At 46.1% G+C, this 27,678-nt stretch overlaps 1 protein-coding gene across 1 annotated transcript in view; it reads left to right on the plus strand.

Moving 5' to 3' along the window:
• Positions 1-665: 665 nt before the first annotated feature.
• LOC138266167 (SEC14-like protein 2) overlaps positions 666-27,678 on the plus strand; it is a 157,466-nt gene continuing 130,453 nt past the window's right edge. Inside the window, exon 1 of the mRNA XM_069214637.1 lies at positions 666-1,007. Within this exon, the coding sequence (XP_069070738.1) occupies positions 954-1,007 (54 nt within the window). The 5' untranslated portion in view covers positions 666-953. The remainder of the gene's footprint in view (positions 1,008-27,678) is intronic.

Below are 27,678 nucleotides of genomic sequence, written 5' to 3' on the forward strand. Positions count from 1 at the left end.
TTTGCAGGCCAGTCCAATGTTGCCTATTAGCTTAGATGATTGCCTAAGAAAGAGCCTATGCGGCGAGCGGCGGGATTAGTGCCCGCACCTGGGCTGTCGTGGGCACGCCCATACTGCGTTACAGCCCCTCTTTTTGCTTCCTCTTCTCCATACTGCACAGCATCGCGAAAAAACATTGGCAAACCCAATTGATTCAACAGGCGAGACCTGTTGGCTTTGCCAGTGCATTTTCCGTATTAATGTCTTCGCTTATTTTCCTCGTTTACATTTGATTGTGTGTATTTATTGGACTCTAGAGACAGGCTGTCGTTGCCCGTTTTCAGAGCTTAAGGTAAGGTAAACAAACAGAACCCGCTCAGCGCTTTACATCCACTGAGGGTTTACCAAACGCTTACAGGTGTTTCCTAGCAGTAGTAGAGCTCGGAGGCTGACTGCTTCTCCTTGTCCCTACACAGGTAGGGCTGAGATCGATGCCCAACCCCTTGAGCGGGCGGGGCTACAGAAAAGCCGCCTGATCTGTCCAATAAGAAAGTGTTCCGAAAACAGCGCACGCGGATAATACACATTTGGCATGTCCCATGGGACACCACTTATCACACAATGCCGGGGGTCGGGGGTAGGGCAAAATGCAGGGAGACACAAAACACCGGAACAGATGACGTCTCTGAGGGAGCAGAGAGGGCGGAGTGGGCGGAAAGAAGAAGAGAGGGCGACCTGAGGAAAACAGAGGAGGCAGTGAGAGGGCACAGAGGGGAGAGGCGGGGCCAGTGCGAGAGTGCGGTTTAGATGCTAAAGAGAGTGTGCATGAGAGAGAGAGACAAAGAGCTGAGAGAGAGGAAGAGACGGGACAGAAAAAGTTACTCACACGGTGAGAAAAGACCAGTGTTGCAGGAACTGAAGGAGACAGGCAGCCGTAGCACCGAGAGCCGGGAAGACCCTCAGCCTTTGACACCATGAGTGGGAGAGTGGGCGATCTCAGCCCTTCACAAGCAGAAGCGTTGGCCAAGGTACGTACCCATCCATCTGCTCCATCTGTCTGTCTGTCAGTGCATGCATCCGGCCGCTCTCATTGGCCGTATGCTTATTCATCCATCAGTACACCTCGTTGTACATCCTGTCCATATGTTCCGTTTGTCCACCTGTCTCCGACCATCCGCTCTTCCTGTTTGTCCTACCCTGGTTGCCCCCCGGTTTGTTCATCGTATACACGTGTCTGACCCTCCTGCCTGTCCACCTGTTCATTAACCCTTCATTCTAATTCATATGCGTTTCTTTTCTCTTCATCCATCGTCGACCTACTATTCACTCTGTTGCCCCTCACTCCTGTCTGTCCGTCTGCCCAACCCTCCTTCCTGTCCCCCCGAGTGTTCATATGTCCTCTCAGTCGTGCCCTCTGCCTGCCCATCCACACCATCGACCGCCTTTTCGGTTAGTCCTGGTTTGTCCTTCATCAGCTGGAACCTTCTGTAGCTCACACAGCACTCAAGGATACTCACTCCCAGCCTTCCTTTCATCCCCAGCGGTGACCTAGATCACTTAGACCCTGTGTCATCTTAAGGATTTTTCGGGATCTGGGTGACACTTATTTTGGGGGTCCCTTGACTAAAAAGCTATGATTTGGGCTGGCATGATATAAATACAACTTTCAGAAACCAAAGAAACAAAAACTGCTGCAATCTGTCTCCTGGGTGGCTCCAAAAATCCTTTACATGGCACCGGTGAGAGAGAAGGTCAGTGATATCTAGAGTGAGATAGAGAAAAAGTTCCCTTTCCCAAGGGGCCCTTAGAAAATGGGGGTCCTGGGCAATTGCTCACTTTGCCCATGACTTAAATGTCTCTGCGCAGACTATCACTGCACCAGTATGCCAACCAGTGCTTTAAATGTATAGGTGCTGCCCGGTACCGAGTACCAGCACTTCTCTAATTTGAAAGGGAGAGTACCTGCACTTCTCTAATTTAAAAGGGAGAGTACCTGCACTTCTCAGCACTTCTGCAATTCACTTAGTAGGAGAGTACCGGCACTTGTCATAAGGGAACAGGTTCTCTATGACATCAAAGCAGACAGGGACTCTAAAGAGTGAGTACCTGCATTTCTATATTTCTATGTAAAGAACTGACACGAACAACTTATCATTCAGCTGAAGAGTTTACAAGATGTACACATGTTATTCAGACGCCTGCCAACAACTTAAAACTGAACGCGTGCCAACTGGCTGTGCCAGAAGGAGACCAAACACACTGTCTGCCAAAGGGAAGTGACAATAAACTATTCACAACTGAAGACGTATTTGGTAATTGTGATTATTTAACATAAACCCCAGGAATCCATTTCCATGCCCACACCAGAGAGCTGTTTGAGCTTCATATCATCTCTGTCCAGCATACTGTAACCATAGCCTTGTCCTCTCTCGCCTCGATTGCTGCTCCTAGATTGTACCAATCTGAAGTTCTCATAATTTCTCAAATTTGCAGATCAGATTGGCAGCAGGTCTAAGCCGCTGGGAGCACGTCACAGTAATACTTTCATAGCATCATTTTGCTCATCCTTGATCCCAGGACAAAGTTATACTGTTTTTTTAATAGTTTGTAAACTCCATCATATCTACGAACACAAGATTCCATCAAAGTAAACATTTCTCGTTTGGGAAATGCTGCCTCACCATGATAACCTGAAACTGGCTACGCATTGACAAAAAGTGACTCATACTACACCGGCTAGTGTCATTTTCATCTAAAATCTGACCCAGCTGACCTTATCTCCCATAAATGATGAGGCACTTCCCATAATGACCCCCTTTGTAGAGCTGCAAAGTCTCTTGAGGACCTCATCCTACCCGTCTCTGAGATCTCCACAACACCCCACTATCTGATCTTCCTCTCCATGCACCCCACTCTGCTGTCACGTCTACTGTTTGCCTCACTCTCTAGTAGTGTTGTGACACCACACACGTGATCTGTAGCGACCACTGTAAAATGCATTAAATAAATATTAAATATGTCGCTTGCACATGAATTTGTCAGTGTGCCCTTCTCACCTTCCAGTGTGTCCATACTTCTGTCCTATAAACATCTGCTTGTCTTTGATATGTGTCATACAGCATTCTTCTAGCTGTGAGTCCTTGTGACAGTGACTAGGGATAGACAGGAAGTGATACAGACCTATGAACATCGACTTCAACAGTTCTTTCCCTGGGTGTTCCTACCAGTACAGACATACGTTGCTCAGCCTCTAACTTACATATGCTTTCTATACCCTTGTGTCGCTCTCTGTGAAAGATCTAAAGCCTCTTAAATTCATGAACGTGTTTGTTTTCACATCTTAACGTACTCTATGTTAAAAAAATAATAATGTGATGCCTGAGTCTCTATGTATGACACCATGGGCCGTAGCGTGCCTGTACTTTGTATATATCTTGTAGAAGTTTGTATGTCTGTCCTGTGGTCTGATGCAGTGCACAGCTAAGATTCCCAGCGCCATAACTTGGTCTAACGAGAGCTTTCTACAAACCGGCTCGCTCTTCCTCACCAAGCCACTGATTTCGGAGAGCCAGGGCTTTTTGGATGCCAATTACTACTCTGTGGTGGAGGTCTGTTCTCTCCGGGGCATGCCTGCGCTCCCTTGCGCTGTCTATGCTGTCTATCCAGCCTGAGCTTCTGGGTGTCACTGTGCGGGTCTGTGCTGTATAACCATGTCCTCCGGTCCGAAGGTCAATTGTCTCTGGGTGTAGGTCAGTTCTCCATTACTCAGTCCGGACTTCTTGGGGGTTGGCAGGGTCAACTTTAGGGCGGTGTGACCGGTGTAGTCGCACCTCGCGATGACCTCGCTGGGCACTGTGTTGTAAATAACTTTAGAGTTTATAAGCACCTGCTGCAGAGTTCCTTGTGTGTCTCCAGTTTTCAGGTAACAATAAAAATATCAAGATAACTCAGGAGATTAATGTTCCTGCAGGAGTAGATCAGAGTTTTGTCTAATGGTAGTTTGGCTCATCCTAAAGCAGTTCAGAGGGTTAGCATGCCTGCTGCAAAGAATGTGTACTATGCAGATCAGAGAACTGTATCTTATGTGCATAGCTCAGTGGGTAACTGCCTTTATCACCGAAATCCTTTTGTTACTTGAAGTTCGTAAGTTACAATCCCAATATAGCAAAATGACTTATTAATTGTCATCAAAGAGCTGCATGCAAACAGCATTCTATAGGTTAGAGCATTATGTTTATTTTCTCCAGTCTATCGTTATCCTAATGTTGTCAAAAAGGGTTAATTTGAGTACAAATACATTCTTACTACTAAAGCCAACCCCCAACCACTGCAGTACTTTTTTAAATCCTAAATTTGTGCTTTTCTGGCACAAACACTCTTCAAATTTACTGCCTACTATGATGGATGACAAGTGATTCCTACACCTTGTAATCCTCACTGTCTAATGTAACATTTCCTATAGAATGAGTTACACAGGTATGATTCATTGTCTCTGCATAATGTGTGTATCATATAACATGCTCTGACACTACATTGGTATGAGTAGCGCTAATAAACAATTTAAATGCATGTGAGAGAAGGGCTATGGAGCGATAAGGGTTGCCAGCGATAGGTGGTAGTGGGGGAATCCGTGGAGAAGGAGGTCATTGGTGGATGCCAAAAAACCTGTTGCACCGTGCACCAAAAAACCTGTTGCACCATGCACCAAAAAACTGTTGCACCAAGCTGGCCCTGAGGGTTGGTGTGATTTGTACTCCCTGCTGCAGGTCTGTGATGCCCAATGTGGAGTGGGTATAGTAACTTGGTTTGTGGTACCTGAGGGAGTACCTGCACCTGCTTTTGGCAGAGAACTCTAGACACCGCCAAATGAATGACAGCAAGCCACCTCAAACTAAACTCCAACAAAACCGAAATCATCATCTTCGGCCACAACAAAACAATATGGGACGACTCCTGGTGGCCCAACACCCTAGGCTCACCCCCAACACCTGCCACCCGCGCACGCAACCTGGGCGTCATCTTAGATTCTTCTCTCTCCATGACCCAGCAAATCAACTCTATCACCTCCTCCTGTTTCAACACCCTCCGCATGATGCGAAAAACCTTCAAATGGATACCCATAGAAACCAGAAAGACCGTCACCCATGCACTCATCAGCAGCAGACTAGACTACGGAAACGCCCTCTACGCTGGCACCACAGTCAAGCTTCAGCAGAAACTCCAGAGAATCCAGAACGCAGCCGCACGCCTCATCTTGAACCTCCCACACCATGAACACATCTCTGCCCACCTCAGATCCCTTCACTGGCTTCCTATCGACAAAAGGATCATCTTCAAAGTCCTCATCCACGCACACAAATCCCTCCACAACACTGGACCAGCCTACCTCAACGAAAGAGTGAACTTCCACATTCCCACTCGCCACCTCTGCTCCGCCGCCCTCGCCACAGTCCCCCGCATCCAACGCACCACCTCCGGAGGCAGATCCTTCTCCTACCTCGCCCCCAAAACCTGGAACTCCCTCCCCATCAACCTTCGCAAGACCCAGGACCTCCTGTCCTTCAGAAAACACCTCAAGACATGGCTTTTTGAAAAGTAAAATGGCACCCCCCTCTCCTATTTCCCCCCCCCCCCCCCCCACCACCATGAGACCCTTACGGGTGAGTAGCGCTCTATAATTTTTTTTGATTGATTAATTGATTGAACTCAGGGTTTGGGTAGTAGGGTCTTGAAGTACCAGTGGATTGGAGTGGACCAAGTGCCACAGATTAGGAATTGGCTAAATCCAAGGATGTGAATAGGCACAATGCCTGGGCTCTGGAGAAGACAGATGAACATAGGCTCTGACAAGCCCCAAGTACCTGGGCTCTAGACATAGCTGGAGTAGACTGAAGTAAGCTAAATACAAGAGATCTGAAGTAGCTAGATAACCCAGTACCAGAGAGAGTTCTGCAGTAGCTAGATTACCCAGTACCAGAGAGAGTTCTAAGGTAGCTAAATAACCCAGTACCAGAGAAAGTTTTGAAGTAGCTAGATTACCCAGTACCAGATAACCCAGTATGAGAGAGACTGAAGTAACCAGTTTACCCAGTACCAGCAAGTGTTCTGAAATAGCTAGATAACCCAGGTTCTTGAGGGAGGAGAACTCCTGGTTATCTACTTCTGCAATTGCATATTGCTTGATATATGTTCTGTTTTTGCGTTGTATCTGAAGACCCTCTCTTCACCAGCCGGTGCTTGTTTCCCCTCATCCCCAAACCCCAGAATGCTCCTGTTTCTTTCACCCCACTTTGCCACCTTTTCATCTGAAAATACTGCCTCACTACCCCCTGTCCATCTCCTCCAGGCACTTCTCTCTCTCAAAAGTAAATCGCTCTCTCTCTGTGAGAGAGATAGATGTCTCTCTCTCTCACCCCCATGACTAAGAAGGTGCATGTTTCTCGTCCCCCCTCACTTGCAGATTGCTGCCTTTTTACTCACCCCTCTCCAGGCACTGTTTGTCCCTCCCCTCTTACTAAGTGGGTGCTTTGAGCCTCCTCCCCTCTATCATACAAAGGTATCACCATCTGTCCTTTTTGTTCCCCGTTTTAACTGACAGATTCCTTTCTCTCACCACCTTCCTCCACCAGCATGTCTCTTACCCCAGCATCCAGCCCCTGCCTCTCCCCCACCCAGCACATGTATCACTTTTACAACTATCAAGTGTGTATGTCTGCCTCCCACTACTCTAACCCTGTGCTTAATTTGAGCTGGTGGTTTCTGGGGCTCAGCACCAGCACTTAATTATGAACATTGGCACGTATGACCGTCTGCCACATGGTGGAGCTGTTTGCCTAATTTAGAGCTGAATACAGCAACTTTTATTTATTAATTCAATATACATTAAAAATTACTAACAACTGCTGCCCAAGCCATTGTGATAGCTTGGGGGCTTGGAATAGTCTGAATTGTCACACTTGTAGGAGAGTTAGTAGTTGTGTTGGTACCAGCGGTGGTTCCTGCTTTGGGGAGGAGGAGCACTGCACCGCCTGCTTCAAGCGACATGCAGCAACAAATGTAAATGAATAAAATGGTTATTACCATTTTATTAAAAAGCTCTGTGCATGTGCTGTTCCAGCTTGAGCTCCAGGCTGGGGATGATTCATGATGTTTGGGAGGCTGGCAGCAGAGATGATGACAAAAACTAAAGTGCACATGTCGGATTGGCTGGCTGTCTTGCGATGGTCAGCCTGACATGCACACTTCAGACCGCACCAATCTGAACTGTCTTACAGCCAGGCGAATTTTAGGCACAGGTCCCTAGTCAGAAAAGGAGTGCTGCATGAGCCTGCTCCTATCAATCCTGAAGCTTCTCTCATGCTGAAAACAGCATGAGAGAAGCTCTGAGATTGGTTAGGATCATTGGCTTTTCTAAGGAAAGTCAACGCAGCATGATGAGGCTCTTTCGCTGACTGCAGTATCTACGTTTTTTTAGCACTGCATTCACCATCACTATTTGTGATTTCATGTGGGCAAAGTCACCTGGATATTTATTTATGCCGCAGTGAGCTCTAGGACAGAGACAGAAGGAAGTGACTGTAAAATTGTATTTTGGAAGTTTGCACCGCTTTTGCGTCAAAACAATGACGCAAATGCGGCGCTAAAAAAGTATAAATATGGGCCTAATTACCATAAGAAGCAATATTAGTGCAGAGGATCAAAAAGCAGGCTGCTATAAGATGATCTCAGAAGGAACACATCGCACACCCGGCTCGTGAGCTCGCGTCATGGAACACATTTGGCCACCTTCCATTGTACTGTCTGTCTTATTGCGACAGACAGTCCAGGCTCCCTGTGTGAGCGCGCGGCTCATTTGAATTTCTACCTCACTGTGTCCTCGTTTGATCTGTTTGTGCTCCTATTATTGCAACGTTGCTTTCAATGGAAAACGGTACAGAGGGACCCAATACAATCCCTTCAACGAAATAAAAATACGTGAACTAGATACAGTCAGTCGGGAATGATCAAGAGCAAATGGGTTTATTTCTGTTTATGGAATAGCGGTGTTCTAGGTGTCCAGAGGTTTTTAACTCGTCGTGTTCATGGTCACCGAACTGGCGTAAAAGCCTTCTGCTGGGCTCGCTTGAACGCTTGTCATTGTGCCTGGTGACTGTGCGTCAGGGAAGCAGCCCCCTAAACATGCAGCCCCCCACCACCGCCGCCACACACCTCGTGCCTGCCTGACACGATCTGGCACTGTGCATGGGCACCTGATGCTGCCATAACAGGTGGGCTGCAGCCTTCCATATGCAGCTCGATGTAAGTAAGGACGTTTTGGGGGTGTTGGGCCTTGCATCTACAGTTGGACTGTTCTGGAGGCCAAAGGCCTGTCTTTCTTCATACGCGAAGATGTACACTATTGTAGTGCTTCGTAACAAGTGGGCCCACACCAGGCACTTCTATCCCTGGAGATAGATTAGAACATTACTGCGTTTACTGGCAGCGACAACACAGCACTTTACTGAGGTGTGAAGCAGAATTCCCCTGTGGAATCTCTGCTTCCTTCCCAGCCCACTCCACCCATCTAAACTCAGACCTTACATACCAACACCCCCAGCTGAGATCAGGTGGCAAATAACTGCAACTATACTTTCTCGGTTTTAAAAGAATATTTCCACCGCGGTCCTCCACATTTATAACATTACCAACACAAAAGCACGGGGTTTCTAGCGCAAATGCAGAATACAATGCAAACAGCTGCATGATACCTTGGGGCATGTGACAGAATGCCCCTTTCACCAGTGTCATGCCAGTTTATTTGGCAAAATACGGCATAAAATGTAACATTTTATCCAAAAATTGTAAAAATAATTTTGAGCGGGAGAACGTCCCTGATTTTTTCTTACAGCAATTTAGTTCCCTTGCTTCACTGACTGATTTGGTCTGTGAGAATTCAGGCAGGTTTTTACGCCGCACCAATTTCAAATTTCACCAGCCGCCTCTGGTTTGTACTGTTAGTGGCAGCGTTGGCAGGGGCAATGGATGGTACAAGCAGTAGTGGCCACTGGCCTCCCGACGAGGGCCCTGGCGGTGCTCTATCCTCAGTAATCAGGTATGTCTCTCCATCAACCCTTTCCGAGCCCTAGGCACCTGATCCCTCTCTCTCACTCTCTCAGCAGGCACCTCCCCTCCTTGTCTCTGGAGATCGTAGCTTAGATACCAGCACATAGAGACATTACCTGCTAGTATGTTGGTGACACTCTATACCGTTTCAACCCTGAGAGATTAACACGTCACTTCTCATTTCGCGTTAGTTTGGCCAGGTGTGCAGTCTCGTGCCTTGCTAGTTGGCAGTGAATTCATGTCATTTGGAGCTGTCTCAGTATTAATAGGCCCATTATCTTTGGCGGGTTAGGGGTGGCAGGGTGTAATTTAGGCATGTACATTCGCTCTTCATGTTTTCTCTGTCTGGGTCCAGTGTGAAATTGGGAGTTGGTACGCACAGGGCGAATTTTTTATTTTGCATTTGTGTTGGCGTGTTTGACTTACTCCAGCTTCCACCTTTAATACATTGTTTTTTAAATAATGTGAATGGTATGTGCAAACTTGGAGGTTCTTGACAACTTTACCCACAGTTTAGCAATGTTTCAGATGTTATGTTGGCACCTTGCAATCTTTAAGGAAGGAGGAAGTCAATAGTTACCTTTCACCGATATGGTTGCTCTAGTTGTTGTGACCCTTTTGTTCTCATCCTGGAGTTTCTAGAGGTTTTTAGGGTTTGGTTAGTTGAATCTGCTCTGAATTAATCAAGTTTACCCATTCACCTATGGTCAACTTAGAGTTGGATTACACGTGCAGTATTTTTTCAGTTTTCATTGTTCCTGGGTTGTCTTTAAAGATTAGCAACACAATGATGAACGGAGTGCTGCACAATGCAAACACTCACCCCCAAGTCACAGATTTGGGTTTAATTCATCGTTCTTTTGCTTACCATGCCACCCCAGTTTGGACCCAGCCATATGCAAATCAGTCTTTACCCTGTTCCTCCTGGGAACAGTCCAGCCCGAACTGCCAAGCCAGGTCCTCCCTGGACCGGAAACAAGCATCCTGGGACCGGTTTCAGGGTATCACCCTTCATCAGCCAGGCTAGCTTGAATCCAGTGGCACAGTGAGCACAGGATCCACGTCTGGGCATACCCTTCCCACTGAGGGAAACTTTAGCAACATAAAAGGATGATGAACGGAGTACTGAACAATGCAAACGCTGACCCCCAGCCAACTGTTTTTGAGGCATTCTACAAGTTCAGTTGTGCTTCTGCTTAGCAATAACCAGCTGGTTCCCATCAGTCTTTTTTACAGTGAGATGTGTATATTTTGTGTGATCAAATCCATTGTTTATTTGTCAGTGATTAAAATAATATTTTGGTATAATCTGTGTAGTTCTGGAGCCCTCTCGGTTCTCACAAGGAACTCATGGATAGGCTTCCGGTTTACAGGAAAGTTTATTGGAGATAGTGCCAACCACTGAGGCACTGTGTGAGTTTGTTGTTTAGAGAAGTAAAGTTGTGCCTACACAACCTTCTACTGTAGATCAAGGGTGCAAAGCAACTATAAGATGTATATTCAGAGTCCATCTTTGAGCTGTGATAGTAGTGGATGTTGTAGTGTGTTGAAAGCTGTGCAACCAGAAGCGCTAGGTTTTCCTTGTCAGTTTTGGTGATCGCTAGAAGTCTAGTTGGGGTTGGCCTGCATGTTCTCAAATCAGTTTGCAAAGCTATTGGTGCGCTTTTGGTTGCTGTATCATGTGGTTACAACTATTTTCATTGTGATTTTTCAAAATAATTGTTCATCAGGTACTATTTGTTTCTTTGGTCACCTGCATCTAGGGTGTTTTTAAGTGGACAGTATGGTACTGCTTGTGAATATCTACAAAATGTTTGACTACTCTCACTGGGAACTTACCTAGGGCATTGGATTGCTTTGATAACCTTATTCTTCGCAATCCAATAGTGGCATAGGCCTGTCTCACAGATCAAGAACCCTCTCTGCACTGTACACCTCATCCCCAAACTCGAAATGTATTCCACTACTCCCAGACAAACACCAGTCACAGTGATTGCTGTGACTAGAAGAGCCACAGTGCTCATCATGCACATCTGTGACCAAAGCAGAGTGAGGTTTGTCTTCAAGGCTACCTGTGCTGTCCCTGGCAGACCCCAGAAATATCTTTCCCCTCAACCCCCTAATTATGTGGGAATTCCTTTGAAATGAGAAAAAGCTGAAGATTAGGGATGGGTAAAAATGTGACATTTTCGTGGAATGCACTTGCCTGGATCTGGTATGAGGATTAAATGTGAGAACATATGCATTCAGAAGTTATATGATATACCAGCAGAAGATAGGTTTGAGAAGAAAGTGTATCTTGGTTGCAGTTTTACTGTTCCAGCAAGACATAGGCCCTCATTAAAACCTTTGGGGTAAATGCCGCCTACTGCTGTGGCTACGGCCGCCAAAAGACCGTCGTCGCAGCTAACAGCCGTCCGCCAAATAATCACCACAGCCAGATTTCTGCCACAAGGAGAGCAGAAACCCGGCTGTGGCCATGCTGGTGGATGGCGTTAAGGTGGCACTCCTACCACCAGCAGTGCTACACCAGTAGATCGCCGCCAGCCGTATTATGTCAAATAATACGGCCTCACGGTGTTCTGCTGGCGGGCGCTGCTGGCGGTAGCAGCGCCCCGTCCTGTCCTCTGCCAGAAGACCCCATGGATCCAGGTAAATTGGATTTCCAACAGGGGAGAGGGATGGGGGGGTGTTGTGTGTGTGTGTGAGGGTGTGTGCATGAATGTGTGAGTGTGTGTGAATGCGAATGTATGTGTAGTGTTGTTTGCGTGCGTGTATGCATGTGTGAGAATGCATGTATGAATGGATATGTGAATGCGTGTGTGTGTATAGGAGGGGTGGGGGATTGGAAGGGGAGGAGCGTGGATGGAGGGGGGTGGGGGGCATCTTGGGAGTGTTTGGGGGTGAGGGAGCCTCCTATTACCTGTAACTGATAGGGCCTACCGCCATGGATTTTGTGGCGTTACGAACGCCACGAAAACCATGGCGGTAGGCAGGGTCAAAATGCCTGAGGCGGTAGAATAGAGGCCGCCGGGCTGGAGATTCTTATCTCCAGCCCGGCGGCTGCTACCACCATGGCGGTTGGAGTGGTACATGAGCGGGTTGGCTTCAGCCAACTGGCCAGTGTCATAATGTGGCAGTATGTACCGCCAGCCTGTTGCCGGTACCACTGCCACATTACCACTGACCCCCGGAGTCAAAATGACCCCCATAGTCTCTTCAAGCCTTGCACTCCCAGGAGAAAATCACACAATTTTTCACACAAGGGAAACCTTGCAAACTTTTTTCAAAATACACAAGGCTGAGCTTGTGAATGATCTGCATTTCCTACTGTGTTTCTCACTTAAGCTAAGGTGTATTATGAAGCCCTTATCTCTCCTGCTGGATGCAAAACATAATATATAGATGTCTTATAACTTGAGATCAAAAAGAGAATTTCTTCTTGATTTTCTGATTTGGGAGTTTTAGCCCAAAATCTACAAACCTTGTGAAAATCATAGTAAACGCTGCCATCAGCCAAATTGTCCCAAATTATCAGACCTTTATTTTTAGGAGACATTTAGCTGAGTGGAAACATTTTTCAGTTGCTTTTGTGGGACAAAAGGCCACATGTCAATACTGTCTTCCAGAAGAAAATTGTTTCCTGCTTCACAGTCACTTATTATCTAACACACCGACGAAAAGACGAAGTGGCCTTGTGTATTAGCTGATTAACTGTACGCTGGTAAAAAATAATTTACGGAATCCTATGCTCAGCCTAGAGGCCTGTCAAAGTGTCAAGCCAGTCTCGAGGTTGACAAGCACTGTCCTGAAGTCGAAGGGTTAACTATTTCAGAAAATATATAGGAGCGGAGGGCTTTTGAGTAAGGCTCAGACCATAACAGAGGTCAGAATTCCAGAGAAGCAAAGGCAGATACGTTTCTTTAAGGTAAAATATATATATATATACTTTGCTGCTGTGCTGGATGTACAGGTAATGCCAGTGTTAATGGTGCTCAGCGCAGATCATTAACATTTCTGAATATTTGAATGGTATTACTTTTTCTTTGTCTATTTCAGCTTTTAATAGTTCCTTTCTGTATTGTCCAGGGTGGATTGATATGAAGTATTTTTAGTTATTGTTGGAAACACTATGAGGAATATCTCTTCACTTCTGTGCTTGTGTGTGACCGAGACCACCTTTTTAATTATCGTTTCAAGGCTGTTGTAGGCTGTTTTTAATTCGCTACCAGTGATGCAGGTATGACTTCATTTGTTGTTAGTCATGTTGTTATGCATCACATTGTTAGGATTTTTGCTCCACTGCAGTGATGTTCTGTTTAGTTTAGTTTAATATGAAGTGTGGTTAGATCCGCCAATTTGTTGAACTTCTACATTGGCGATGGCTGATTCTTAGTTTAGGATCAAGTCGAGTGTATGTCTTCAATGTGCGGTAGAACATTTAATATCTGGTTTAGCACAGAGGTTTCATGTGGTTATTTTAACACTGCTCAGAAATAGAAATTAGACTTAGAAATATATCATTATAATGAAATACTGGCAACCTCTGAAGTTGGGTTTGGAAGAGTTCTCGTAGCAGTCAACAATTTAAAAGTAAATAAGATTTCAGTTTGTTAATATTATACCCGTCTCATTATGGACATCATTTAGGGGTCGACCCCTGACTTCCCCTTTGCGCCTCGTCGACCCTGGCCTCCGAGGCAAAATTCAGTGCCAGGAACACAGTGGCAACTCGTCCTTATGGGCGTCAGTTGGGGCTCCGCTCTGTGTTTTCTGTCAATTTATTATACTAATAGTGAATAATGATATATTATTCACTATTAGTGTAATAAAAACGGAGAGTAATTAGCTGGAAAATGCCGTTCCATGCCAGCAGAGGTAAGTAAAAAATGCTTTTAAATGTATGTTGTTTGCGTGTTTGCGGGGGAGAGTGTGATTACGTGAGTGAGTGTGTACGCAAGTGTGAATTTGTGTGCATGTGTGTGAGTGAAAGTGGAGGTGAAAGGGCGTGTGACGTTACTTCCGCTACCCCTGGCATTTCAGTGAACTGACGCCCACGCCTTTCATATTAATCGAATTACATTTCTTTCCCAGACATCAAAACGGTGTAGTTTGACCAATTCCAGGTTATTTTTTTTGCCGAACACATTCGGGTTTACTTTTATTTATTCCCCAAATCTAAGGCAATCCGAACTTCCTTTCAAAGAACCACTATGTCTTCCATTGTTGGCAGCAAATTGTTAACAGGGCTCATATGCAGCAAATTCGAGGTTCCCAAGGATTTTTCCACCCTTCGAGTCAATTGAAATAAAAGCTGTAATTTGAACGCTTTTGCCTAATCCATGTTGTTTAATACTTGTAATTACACGGCTCGCCAATTTCCTTACACTCTATGTGAAAGATTAATACCACTGAGGAAAATGGGCCAGACTTTCAGAATAGTTAAAGTTTGAGCTTCAGGGTTAAATCTTTGTCTAATCCCATGATCCTTCCTCACAACCTACTCCGAGCACTTGTGCACTGCACGCTTTGACATTAAGGAAATTGTGGAATGTAAGTTTTTAAAACTGCATTCTATATTCACTATAGATAGTTTTATAGCTCACTATGAACATTTCACGCTTTTGCTGCACTTTTAGCACTGCTTCTGTCTGGACCAGTCAAGTGCAACTTAGATATGCGTTGAAGTGTGGGAAATACACTGCAAATTGCCTGTAAATACCTGCAATGAAGCATCTCACACTTTACCCTGGTATAGTGTACATGTCAGGCAAATAATATGATGTTTAAACAAGGGAAAATTTAAAACAAAATGTTTCTGAATGCCCACAAAGTTACAACTTTGTTTGCATTACTTACATAAACTAGGCACAAGCAAATCCCTTGTATGTGCAGGCATTAATAGATTACACCCATTGTGAAACGTGCATAATGTAGGCATGTACACAAAGCAAGTTACTCCAACCTTACGTTACACTTACGTTACACATGAGTTCATGGAATGGGGGAGGCTCAGTAGCTCCCCCGCCAATATGTTACCTAATGTGAGCGACGCTAAGTCACGTGAGATCCTGATATATCGTAAAGCGCTCCTGCAGGCGGAGCCAGGGGAGGACAGATAGACAGGTTGCTAAGACTGCCAATGTGCCTGCAGGCGGTGTAACGATCACCCCGTGTCCGGCTCACTGATTGCTGCAGCGGCGCGCACGAGTGGGATAATAAATACGGTTTGTCCACTACAGTGAATACCACACACATACAAGCTCTGAAACTCACTGAGTGGACCCCTACCCACAGGGGATGCTAAATATCATCCCCGTGAGAGGTCTGCTGCGAGGTAGCAGCCTTGGATGAGTTAGCGCATGGGCGTAGGAAGTGTGGGGGATGCGGGGGATATGTCCCCCCCAGATTTTGGAGTGGGGGGGACACGGGGGACAAGGGTGGGGGGGACGAGGGGACAGAAGAATTTTCCCTTCTGTTATGTAATTCAGGACGTGTTAGGGTCTGTCAACAGGAGCCCGCAGACCAGCCTCATAATGGGGAAGGCGGACAGACTACAGACAAAGCTGCAATTTGACTTGAGAAAGACCCCCGGGGCCAATGGGAACGGGCCACACAGTGCCAGACTCTGCAACTGAGGGGGAGAATGTGGAGACGGAGGCGGATTTAAAACAGATACTGATGTCCTTTCAACACAGTTTGACAAAAATCAATGGCAAAATTGACACTTTAACCTTCTGCATGGATCACATGCCTGAACGGCTAGACAAACAGGCAGAGCACCTTGACCGCGTGGAATGACAGGTGTCAGAGGCAGGAAGATGAGCAGACTACCATGGCCTCCGCACAGAAGAAGATGGATAAACTGTGGGAGTCCTGGAATCAACTAACATAGACAACATGGAACGCTATGTAGAACAATTACTCACAGACTAACTGGGCTGAGATACATTCTTCCCTATGTTTGTGGTGGAGTGGGCACATCGCACAGCGGGGCCCCGTCCAATATCAGGCACCTCTCTGTGACCGATTATAGCGTGACTCCTTAAATACAGAGACAGGGCACTCTATGCCACGGGAGAGGTGAGATAGCACTTTATCTGGATTTTACACAGCAAGTGCAGGAGGTGAGGTTGCAATTCCAACAAAGAAAGCAAAGATTTAGAGAACTCCAGATAGAGTATATTATGCTATACCCTGCCTGGCAATGAGTGATCCTAGATGGCAAAGGACACTTTTTTACTGATCCGAAGAAGCTCCAACAATTCACAGCCAGATGAGAGGCCACCGCCGCATGGAAGAATTCACCAAGAGCGAATAGTCAGGACCCAGAAACAAAGATGGACGATGTGGAATGCCTTGACTGTCCATGTCGGAACAGGAACTCTCAAGAAGATGAACAAACACTTGTGCACCACGTGAGGGTGGTAAGCAGCAAAGGGGAGGGGTTGGAGTGAGGATTAACTGGGGTGTGCCAACAGGCACTTGGATCGCAACTGATAACAAAGCAAGTGGGTGAATGAACCCAGAGTATAAATTTGAGACAAGTTGGACATTTTAATGGTACGTATTAGGATTCACTATAACCCTCTCCACCGGCTCCCATGCCTCACTATGTGACATGTTGTTTACATTTTTAGATGCAGATTATGGAGCCACCTTACACATAAGGAATGGCAGGAACTCCTGGCATAATCTGTCCCCATGTGTGCACCGCTCATAGGGTTTGTTACACTGTTTGAAGGGAATGAGGGAGGGATCCAGTTGGGAGATACAATATTGTGCCAGTTGGGGGATAGTGTAATGTGGGTGGGGGGGGTGCAAGTTGATCAGTACTGTAAGGCTGCAATCTGCATTTGCACTACACACTGGGTTAGTACCATTACACTGAGTCATAGCTTACTGTACAATTCATAATGACAGATGAGAGGCAAACACACTCAGCAAATCCTGCAAGGCTTAACACGCTCAGATTGATCACATGGAACGTGCGTGGCCTAAACAATAACAGGAAAATCCGTAAGGTGGTGTTCTATTTACAAAGACACAAAGTGGATGCGGCTATCACACAGGAAACACATCTACCCTTGGGCAGTGGGCTACTTACACAAAGTAGGTTGCAAGGTCAGGTGTTTGCTGCGGGCCTCACATCACATGACCAAGGCATACATAATTGCTACCCGGAAGAGAACAGGGATAGGAGTGCATGAGCTTTATGCCGACCCAGGCAATTCATATGTCATAGCCAAATGCAACAGACTTAGAGATAATCCTGGTGGGTGTATATGGACCAAATTATGATGACCCAAGCTTTTATCATATGTACTCATTAAGGCTGCAGCAGTGGGGCAACCTGCCGCAGGTATGGGGAGGGGACCTCAATTGCATACTAAATCCAGAACAGACCCTTGGCGTCAGCCCGCGTTATCCAAGAGATGATGCACCGCAAAGGCCTTTTGGATGTATGACGACATCAGTACCCCACAGTCCCAGGTTATACGCACTACTCTTCCGCCTATGACACACACAGACGCATTGATTATTGGTTACTCTCACTGTGTTTGGCCTCTAGGATCTAGGACTGCGAGGTCTTGTCGCGCTCGTACTCAGGTCACTAACCGATACTACTGGAACTGAATGTACACACAAAGCCCCTACCTGCATTCCCTTGGCGTTTCCCACCCAATTTGCTACTAGATGCAGAGTTTAAGGAGGGATTGGGTAAAGATATAGCAGAGTTCTTCACATTAAACATAGGAACTGTTCCCAAATTCGCTACATTCTGGGAAACCTTCTAAGCATATATACGGGGAGTCACCATAGCTGGCTCGAGAAGGAAATAACGGGTTTGGAACAGCAACTGAAATCTGAGAGCAACACAATGGTTATGGGCGAAATTAGCACCAAGATAGAGGAATTTCAGGATGTCGCACAAAGTGAGGTGACACATCTAGTAAAATATGCAGGTACACATATGTGTGGTGAGGGAGAGCGGACGGGCACCACTTTCGCAGCCCTCATGTGACCTAAGTGAGAAAACTAAAACATATTACAAGTCCAGGACGAAAGTGGGCAGATTCTGAGGGAACCTGGGCAGGTGGCGGAGCGCTTTAGTAGATATTATACCGACCTACATAGATTGCACTTACAGTAATGTGAAGAAGTGATAGATCTCCTGACCGATATCGCCATGAAATGGCCCACAGTAGAACACAGACCACTGGAGAAATCAGAGCAGCACTCAAAGATATGCCAGCAGGGAAGGCGCCAGGCACAGATGGTCTAACAGTGGTCTTCTATAAGGCATACCAGGATTTGCTTATACCGCATCTAGTAATCTCTTCTAGGAAATGGCTGCAGATGGCTGCATTCCCTCCACTATGCTGAAAGCATTAGTGATGGTGTTAAAGAAACTGGGTAAACCACCGGATCAATGTTCCTCTTACAGGCCATTGTCGCTCATGAATGTTGATGTGAAATTATACGCCAAGGTTTTGACCAATCGGCTCTCGCCGCAGTTGCCTCCGGGAGTAGGTGTGGAACAGGCAGCTTTCATTCTGGGGCGTAAAATAATGTTTAACCTTAGGCCATTGTTTGGGGCAATGCAGCAACTAGATCAGGAAACCAAGTCAGTGGTGGTCTTTCTCGATCTGGAAAAAGCCTTTAACTCCATAGAGTGGGGCTTTATGCAGGCTGTACTGCGTCACAAAGGGGCGGGGAACATTTTTCTACATTTGATCAAAGTGCTGTACACAAAGCTTGTGGCGCGCATCAGAGTAAATGCCATAATAACCGCACCAATCATTATAGAAAGGGGGACCAGGCAGTGATGCCCCCTTTTCCCCTTACTGTATGCGCTGGTAGCCAAGCCACTGGCTTGTGCATTGAGAGAGTATCACTCCCATAGAGGGCTGTAGTTTCTGCATTACACCCTTATTATATCAGCATATGCCACCGACACCCTATTGTACATCCGGGACCCTGAACGCAACCTGATGCCCATGTTAAGGGAAGTGGTACTGTCTGGAGGACATGCTGGACTCAAGATGAATTGGGACAAATCTGTTGTGTTCCCACTCACGTGTGCCACGAGGCCAATACCTGTGGAATTCCCATTGCAATGGACAGAGGAGTCAGTGCGATACTTGGGGATACAGGTGCACACCGACCCAACAATATTTCTCTGTGAGAACTATGGTAGTGCGATATGTCTGGCAGATGCAGTGGATCACTGGATCAGATTGCCACTCTCACTCGTAGTACAAGTGGCGATCATGAAAGTTGTGGTTTTACCGCACTTCCTATTCCTTTTTTTGAACATACCAATGGTACTCAATAAGGGTACTGATGATATGGTTAGCCTGCGCGGGAAAGCAACCCAGAGTGGAATGGCCGACCTTAACTCTTCTGTATGACATGGGAGGCCTTAGCGCTCCTGATCTAGAGGCATACTATTGGGCGGCGCTGTCACAATATGCTCATTACTGGATACACGGAGCACACAATCTACTGCACGTGTGAATAGATCGAGGATCGGTAATCCCCTGCATATTACAAGAGTTTCTTTTTGGACATCCAATTAAAAGATACATGGTATTAGATTAACTAAATGTGACTCTGCGCATGGCATAGAGTGCTAGAAAAACTGTCAGGACCACTTCTATATTCCCCACTGATACCGTTGACTTGGTGCAAACGGTTCCCAATTTCACAGGAGCAGGGAGCACTAAGAGCATTGGGAGAACTCTGAGTGGAAGGGAAGTTTTGTGTTTGGGAGGCCGTGCAATAGGGTGGGACTCAGAGGACACTGTTAATGCACTTCTACTATTACTGGGTGAAGCATTCCCTTAGGGACTTGGAGAAGAAATCCTGGAACCGCCTACTGTTAAAGCCTTATCCTCTCTGCTACAAGTATCTGAACCTCAACATTTAATATCCAGACTATATTTTTGCACCCAGAATACGTGCAGCCCAGGAATGTCCAAGGCCTGACAGGCTTGGCAGGGGGATCTAGGCACAGCCATGGATGATAAAATGTAGCAGTACTGCTGTTCGGTAACCAAAACAATATCTTTGAATATCAGGCACAGGCTAATACATTTTGAATACGTTAATCAAGTTTACTACACACCAGCCAGACTATATAGGTATGGGATTCAAGACAGCACCAGCTCTAATAGCAACCAGTTCTATATTGACAGCTAATAGGGCACCAGCTGTACTGGTTGTGGGTTTATCCCCTAAGGTAGACAGCTTTCTAATCAAGTAATTGGAAACTACTCCTAGAGAGGGGGTTAAGGATCCAAAAATACTGCCTACTATCTGTGAAGCTCTCCTCGGAAGCCCAATTCCCTGGTCATCTAATTTATCTACTTGATACTCCTTAGGGAACACTAAATATAAGTTCCAGTTTCCAATTTGCAGGAAGCTTGAAATAAGCATTTTTCCTACTCGCAAAGTCCTTTAAGTCGGATGATAGATTCTATTTTCTCATAACATGGAATAGCCCAACAATGGGCTTCACTGTGTTCAATTTAAAATCAGCATCCTCAACATGTATTGAGGATGCCGTGTACTGTAAATCACACAGTTAAGTTTAGAGCAAATATCTGCTCAGAAAATTAACGGGGCTTGAATCACAAATCTCAAACTGATGGTCCTCTTTAAGAAGACCGAATTTCACAGGGACTTTGAGTGAAACTGGATTCACTTGCTGTTTGTTTGCAGCACCTGCAACTTGGATGTGTTTTTCCAAGAGGGGCAGGTGTGGGACTTCCACTCTCCTTATAGTAGAATGGGTAGCACTGATGTTGCTTAAAAAGAACACTGGGTGGCCATTCAAATCTCCTTTTACATATGGTCTATGTCAAAGGCTGCTCTAAGCAAGCAATCTTCCTCCCTTCTGAGGCACCATCATTGTGACTGATTGGATGCTGTATCTCCAAAGGTGTTGAAGACGGATAACTTTTGGAAGGTCTCTGGACTCAGGATGGGGTTCTGTTGAACTCTGGAATTTGGGTCACCATTAAACATCTGGCTAATTAGGTTGTGTTGCATTAACGGGGTTTATTGCATGTTAGGGTTTGAAGGTCTTTGCATTTCATAGTTGGAGTCGGCAAAACCTTCACATTAGGCCCTTGGCCATCAAATTATATTACTTTTGGATTTGATTGGCATTCCTGCTTCTAGCTGCTCAACTTATTACAATAATGACATGGCGTAGTTTTCTTCAACATAATTATATCCATACCCGAATTTAGAGCAACCAACTCCCCGCACCACCTACCTTGTGGGACACCATCCAAAACCTGCACCATCTGACCACCGCCCTGATATCCAACTCCCTGTATTCCAGTACCACCGCTAGGACCATAAACAGAATTTGTCATGTATGGACCAATATGAAATCCCTTATAGGATAACTTCATCTGAACCAACATAAACGTCTTAATGTTATTGTGTCTGGATTCCAAATAATCACTGCAATACTTTCATATCACAGGATTTCATCCAAAGGCTTTGATTGCCAACAAATCACATTCTGCTGGATGCACGAGCTAATCACCGGATGCAACCGAAAAACGGTGACACAAAATTACTAGAGGCCAAATGTCAGGCTGTTTCATCCAGGGAGCTTGGTATTTATTTTATTTTTTCTGACTTCAAAGTGAGAGAATTTATGTGTAAAATAAAATGACAATCCTACTGAGTAAGAAGAGAGGGTGTAGGATGTTTTTTTCTAGCACACAACAAAAAAGGACTGTGGTATTGTCTCAGAATATATCAGAATTAGTACAAATGAAGCACTTTATGTAATTCTGAAGTGTGGTGGAAACAAATATTTGAATGTGATAAAAAATATCATTACACTAGTTGAGGACATTTGCACACATTATCGTTTGTGTGCAGTAAAACTGTATTTCAGAGCAAATGTAGTGGTAATTTCAATAGAAAATGTGTTGTTTGTAATGGCAGTGCACTACTACACCATGCATACTGTACACTACACCATTTCACCCTATGCTCTTCCACGCTATGCCATGCCACTCGGTTCTACGACACTCCACACCACTCTATGACAAATGCTCCACCCTAGACCCCACCACTCTAAGACACTCTGCGACATGCCATGCCACTCGACTTCACACCACTCTACTCTGTGCACCTCCACTACACTCCGCTTACCTAACTCCACTCTACACCACTTCTATCTATCCCACTCCACACCAATCTACCCCACTCCACTTTGCTGTAATCTACCACGCTTTACTCCACTACAATCTACCCCACCACAATTTACCCACCCTATTCCACCCACCCCAATCTACCCAACACAACTCCAATCTACTCACTTCGATCTACCCCATACTAACCCAATCTACCCGCTCCTCTTCAATCTACCCCAATCCACTCAACTACAATCCAATCTACTCCACTCCACTGCAGTCTACCTCACTCCAAGCTACCCCACTCCACTCTACCCCAGTGTATGGCACTCCAGCCCAATCTACTCCAGTCCACTCAATCATACCAATTAACCCTACCCTGCTCCAATCTACCCAACTCCATCCCAATCTACTGCATTCCTCAAATCTACTCCACTCTATTCCAATCCACTGCAGCCAATATACCCTACTCCAATCTGCCCCTATCCAATCTAGCACAATCTACTGCATTCAAATTTACCCTAATCTACCCCTCTCAAACCCACTCCAGTCTACCCCACCCATCCCAATCTACCCCTCTCCCCAATCTACTCCCTCCCCAATCTACCCGACTCCAGTCTACTCCACTCTTTCTCAATCTGCCTCACTCCACTTCTGACTCCACTCTAATCTATCCAACTATACTCCACTCAACTCCAATCTACCCCACTTCCCTCTACCATATTCTACACCACTCCAATCCACGAGTCTTCCCCACTCCACTCTACCCCAATCTACCACACACCATTTTACTCTACCCAATCTACCACACTCCACTTCACTTCATAGTACCACATGCCACTCAAATCTACCCCACTCCAGTCTACCCCATCCAATCCACCTTATTCCAATCTATCCAAATCTACTGCTCTGCACTCTACCCAACCCTAACCATTCTGTCTCACTCCAATCTACACCACCCACGTTATCCTACTCCACCCCCACCTACTCCACTCCAGTCTACCCCACTCCACTTCAATCTACCCTAATCTACACCACTCCAAACTCCCCCACTCCTATCTCACTCCAATCTACCACAACCCACTCCAATCTACCACACTTCACTGTAATCTACCCTACCATAATCCACCCCACTCCACTCCAATCTACCCCAACTCACTCCAATCTACCCTACCACAATCACCTAATCTATCATACTCCACTCTACCCCACTCTACCCTAATCTATCCCATTCCACTCCAATCTACCCCATTCTATTCCAATCTACTTTTCTCCATCCCAATCTACCCCACTCCAATGTATCCCACTCCACTCCAATTTACCCCACTCCACTCAATTCTACCCCAATCCACTGCACTTCACTCTTCCCGAATCTACTCCACTCCACCCCAATCAACCCTAATATATCCTACTCCAGTCTACCCCATTCCACTCCAGTCTACCCGCTCCACCCAAATCTACCCCACTCCAATCTACCCCTGTCCAATTTACCTACTCTAGATTATTCTACCCCAATCTACCGTAGCCTAACCCAATCTACCTCACTCCACCCCACTCTAATCTACCCCACCCCATCTCAATCTACCCCACACCACTTCAATCTATCCCACTTTCCCAATCTACCCCACTCCAGCCTTATCTACCCCAAACTACTCCCACTCTATTCCATTCTACCCTACTAGGATCCACCAAATGTACCCCGCCCAATCTACCCCACACCACTCCAACATACACCAATCTACCCCACTCCTATCTACCTCACTCAAATTTACTCCACTCCAAACAACCCCACTCCAGTCTACCCTACTCCACTCCACCCCACTGAACCCCACTCCACCCCAATTCAAATTTAGCCCACTCCAATCTACCACCCTAATCTACCCATCTCCTCAAACTCCAATCTATCCCACCCCAATCTACCCCACTTCAAACTAACCCAATCCCCCCAATCCATTCTACCCCAGTCTCCTCTCACTCCACTGTACACCAATCTACCCCATTCCACTCTACTTCAATACAGTCCACTCCACCCGACCCCATGCCACACCACTAACTTTTGGCCATGCTAAAGCGCAGCCACACTGGTGTGCAACATTGCTAAAACACAATGCCAATGCCAATAACTCTTGCATAGGTGAGCCCTATTGGCTTTGCCAATGCTTGTCTTTCTTCTTCCTTACCTTGTTAGTTCACTGCTCTTTGACCTTTTGGGTGCCACTCTATTTCTGAATGCTTCCTACTAATTTCTTTAAGTGCAACTTCAACCTTGTCCTCATTTTTGCAAGGCTCTCTTCAGTTATAAACATCTAAAAGTTCTTCTGCAGAGTTTGACTTTTCGACAGATAGACTCTGTATCCTGCTGCTATCCCTTTCAAAGCTTTAAGAGTGTCATACGCACACCTAGCAGCTTCTCTACACAGGGAGAGTAGTGCCTCTTTGTTAAACCCATTGATAAGTTCAAGCTTCAGTATCCCCTTAAGATTTCTTCAAACTCGTTTGTTGTTTTCACCATGTCCAACGCCCTTACTGGGGTGTCATCCTCCTCTGGGGTCTCTGACTTAGGACCTTCATCTACCTCAACAGCAGGTACACTCACTAGGGGTATCGCTGTCCAAGGTCTCACATCGGAATCTTCAGCGGCATTAATGCTTAGGACAATGGGAATAGTCATGAGTGGAGAAACAACTGGAGCTGAGGTGCCAACAACAGTGCTCAGAAGCACTATCGGAAGAGCTATTACTAGCCACAGGTATACCAGTAACAATAGGCAGCACTTGCACAGGGAGACCGTGTTCTACAGGTGCATTTGCATTCAGGTTGACCACTGGCGAGGGCCCTCCTACAGCTGGGTTCCGGGGAACAGGTTGGTTTACTCCTCCTACCTGAACCACATTTTATGTAGGGGGTCGAGAAACCAATAAATCTTCCAAAAAAGTCATTGTTAGTGTCACTATCATTGCCTTTGTCAGACTTTACTTCAGTCTCACCCCCTTCTTGTGCCTTCTTTCTTCCTATTCTTCCACTAGTTAAGACGTGGTACATCCTAACTACCTCAGTCAGATCTTTTCTCCATGCTTACTGTTCGGCATCCCACTCAGCTTCTATCCAGCTCTTAATTGCCTTTTTGGCTTTATTCTGATATATTTCCTTCACTTTCGCATGTACTGCATGCTCCCATGCATTCAAGGCTCCACATTCAGTTGGTCTAGGTAGCTTTTTTCATACAATACTCACCTTAGATTCCCAATTATTCTCAAGTTGAAAGTACCATAGGGAGGAAACTTCAAGGACCCTTGGTTCGTAGTGATCTTACTACAATGTCTAAGCCAAATACACCTGTGTAAACCAACACTGGTTGTCATGTAATTAGCAGATGTGCTCTCAGAAGAGGTTCCTCTCCCTCATGGACAGGTATTCTCACAGCATCACTAAATAAGACCCTCAATTTCTTGAAGATTTTCATCTTTTCTCTGCATGTATCACAGTAAAAATTCAATAAAAGTGAATTGAGGCAACTAATGTTTCTCAATATACATGCAACATTATTTGCAATCTAAGTGTGGGACTACAAAACGAGCCACTCACAGTGCAACACCCTCTGATGTAACCACCAATTCCAGCCCGGCACACAGACCTATCAACCAATACTAACTCGCAGCAGCTCTCACTCAACAGCAATCAACTTTGCACAAACAATTATTAAACAAAATGAACACCCTTGTCTCTTCCACTAAAAGAAAGTTCAAAGTACACAATCACAATCGGGGAATAGCACCCTCTTGGTGCTATCGCCTGCACAAAGTGAAACCACGACCAGTGGGAAGTCACCTTGACTTGTGCAGTCTGTTTTTCTGCACACAGGACTAACCAAACGCCAATGCCAATTAATACGCTCTCACCATAGAAGTCAGTAAGTCTCTATCTCATGTGCAGCTGATAACACCTCATGGTCCAACGCCCAGACCTTAACTGTCAACATACAACATAATACACTCAATGTTTATCCCTGGATCTTAGACTTTGAATAAGCCATAACAGATCCTCAAATGTGACAGCAAGCATGCTTCCCTTTGGAAGCACAAGCGGTAAACACAAGACAGGATTTCAAATTTCACAACAACACAATGCCCTTCTGAACACAAAAGGGAAACCAGACCACACAACACACTACTCATCAAAGTCCACAAACACCACAACTATTTTGATTGGTTAAGGTGCTATGGTCATTGACATTTTTTTTTTTAACTTTCATTTGTTAGCATTTTGTTGGAGCACATGTCTTTTGGCTTACTTTTCTTCAAAATACACTTGTGCCCTTTCCCTTGTTTTCTCTTTACTCACCCACTCTCCCACATCACACCCTCACTCTCTTCCTGTACCCCTCCACGGCTCTCCAGGTGCAAGATGGTGCCTTTTGATAAAATCCTTCATGTTGCCCCGCAGCACTTTCCTGTTCTTTTTTGCCCCTTTTGGAAGTCTTCTCTTCTTCTTCAGCTCCATAGTGAACAACATTATTAGTTTTGTCAGTGGCAGAGCCTTTTAAAATGCATTGGCTTTTGGAAAGCCACTAGTGCTTACTGGCCATGTTAAAAGAATAGAACACAATTCGAAAACATAGGCCCTCATTTGGACCTTGGCGGTATATACTGCCTCCCGCCCGGTGACGGCCACCAAAAGACTGTTGCCGCGGCTACCAGCCGTCCGCCGTATCATGACCATAGCCAGATTTCCACCGGAAGGACGGCGGAAATCCGGCTGTGGCCATGCCAGCAGATGGCGGTAAGGTTGCGCTGCTGCCAGCAGCAGCACCACACCAGTAGACTGCCGCCGGCCGTATTATGAGAATGAATAAGGCCTGGTAGTGTTCTGCTGGCGGACGCTACTGCTGGCAGCAGCACCTCGTCCCATCTCCTGCTGGAGGACCCCCTGGATCCAGATAAGTGGGTGCTCTGACAGGGGAGGTGGGTGGGGGGTGTTGTGTGTATGTGGGGGTGTGTATGACTGTGCATGCGTGTATGCGGGTGTGTGTTGCGTGTTGTATGTGTGTGCATGTTTGGGGAGGTGAACGCGTGTCTGCCTGTATGTATGTAAGTGTGTGTGGATGTGTGTGAATGGATGTATGCATGCATGGATGAATGTGGGAATGGCAGTGTGTATGCATGTGTGCGTGTGTGAAGGGAGGGGCGTGTATGAAGGGGGGTCTGGAGAGGAAGGGAGGTTGGGGGGGAAACCTGTGGAGGGGGAGTGGGGCGGGGAAGACCCCTATCAGTGACAGGGAATGGATTCCCTGTCACTGATAGTGCCTACCACCATGGTTTGTGTGGCGGTAAGGATGCCACGAAAACCATGGCAGTAGGCGGGGCCATAATCCTGCAGGCGGACACGTGACGGCCGCCGGGCTGGAGATTGTAGTCTCCAGCCCGGCGGCCGT

This window comes from Pleurodeles waltl, chromosome 11 (genome assembly GCF_031143425.1).
Source record: "Pleurodeles waltl isolate 20211129_DDA chromosome 11, aPleWal1.hap1.20221129, whole genome shotgun sequence".
NCBI classification, from domain to species: domain Eukaryota; kingdom Metazoa; phylum Chordata; class Amphibia; order Caudata; family Salamandridae; genus Pleurodeles; species Pleurodeles waltl.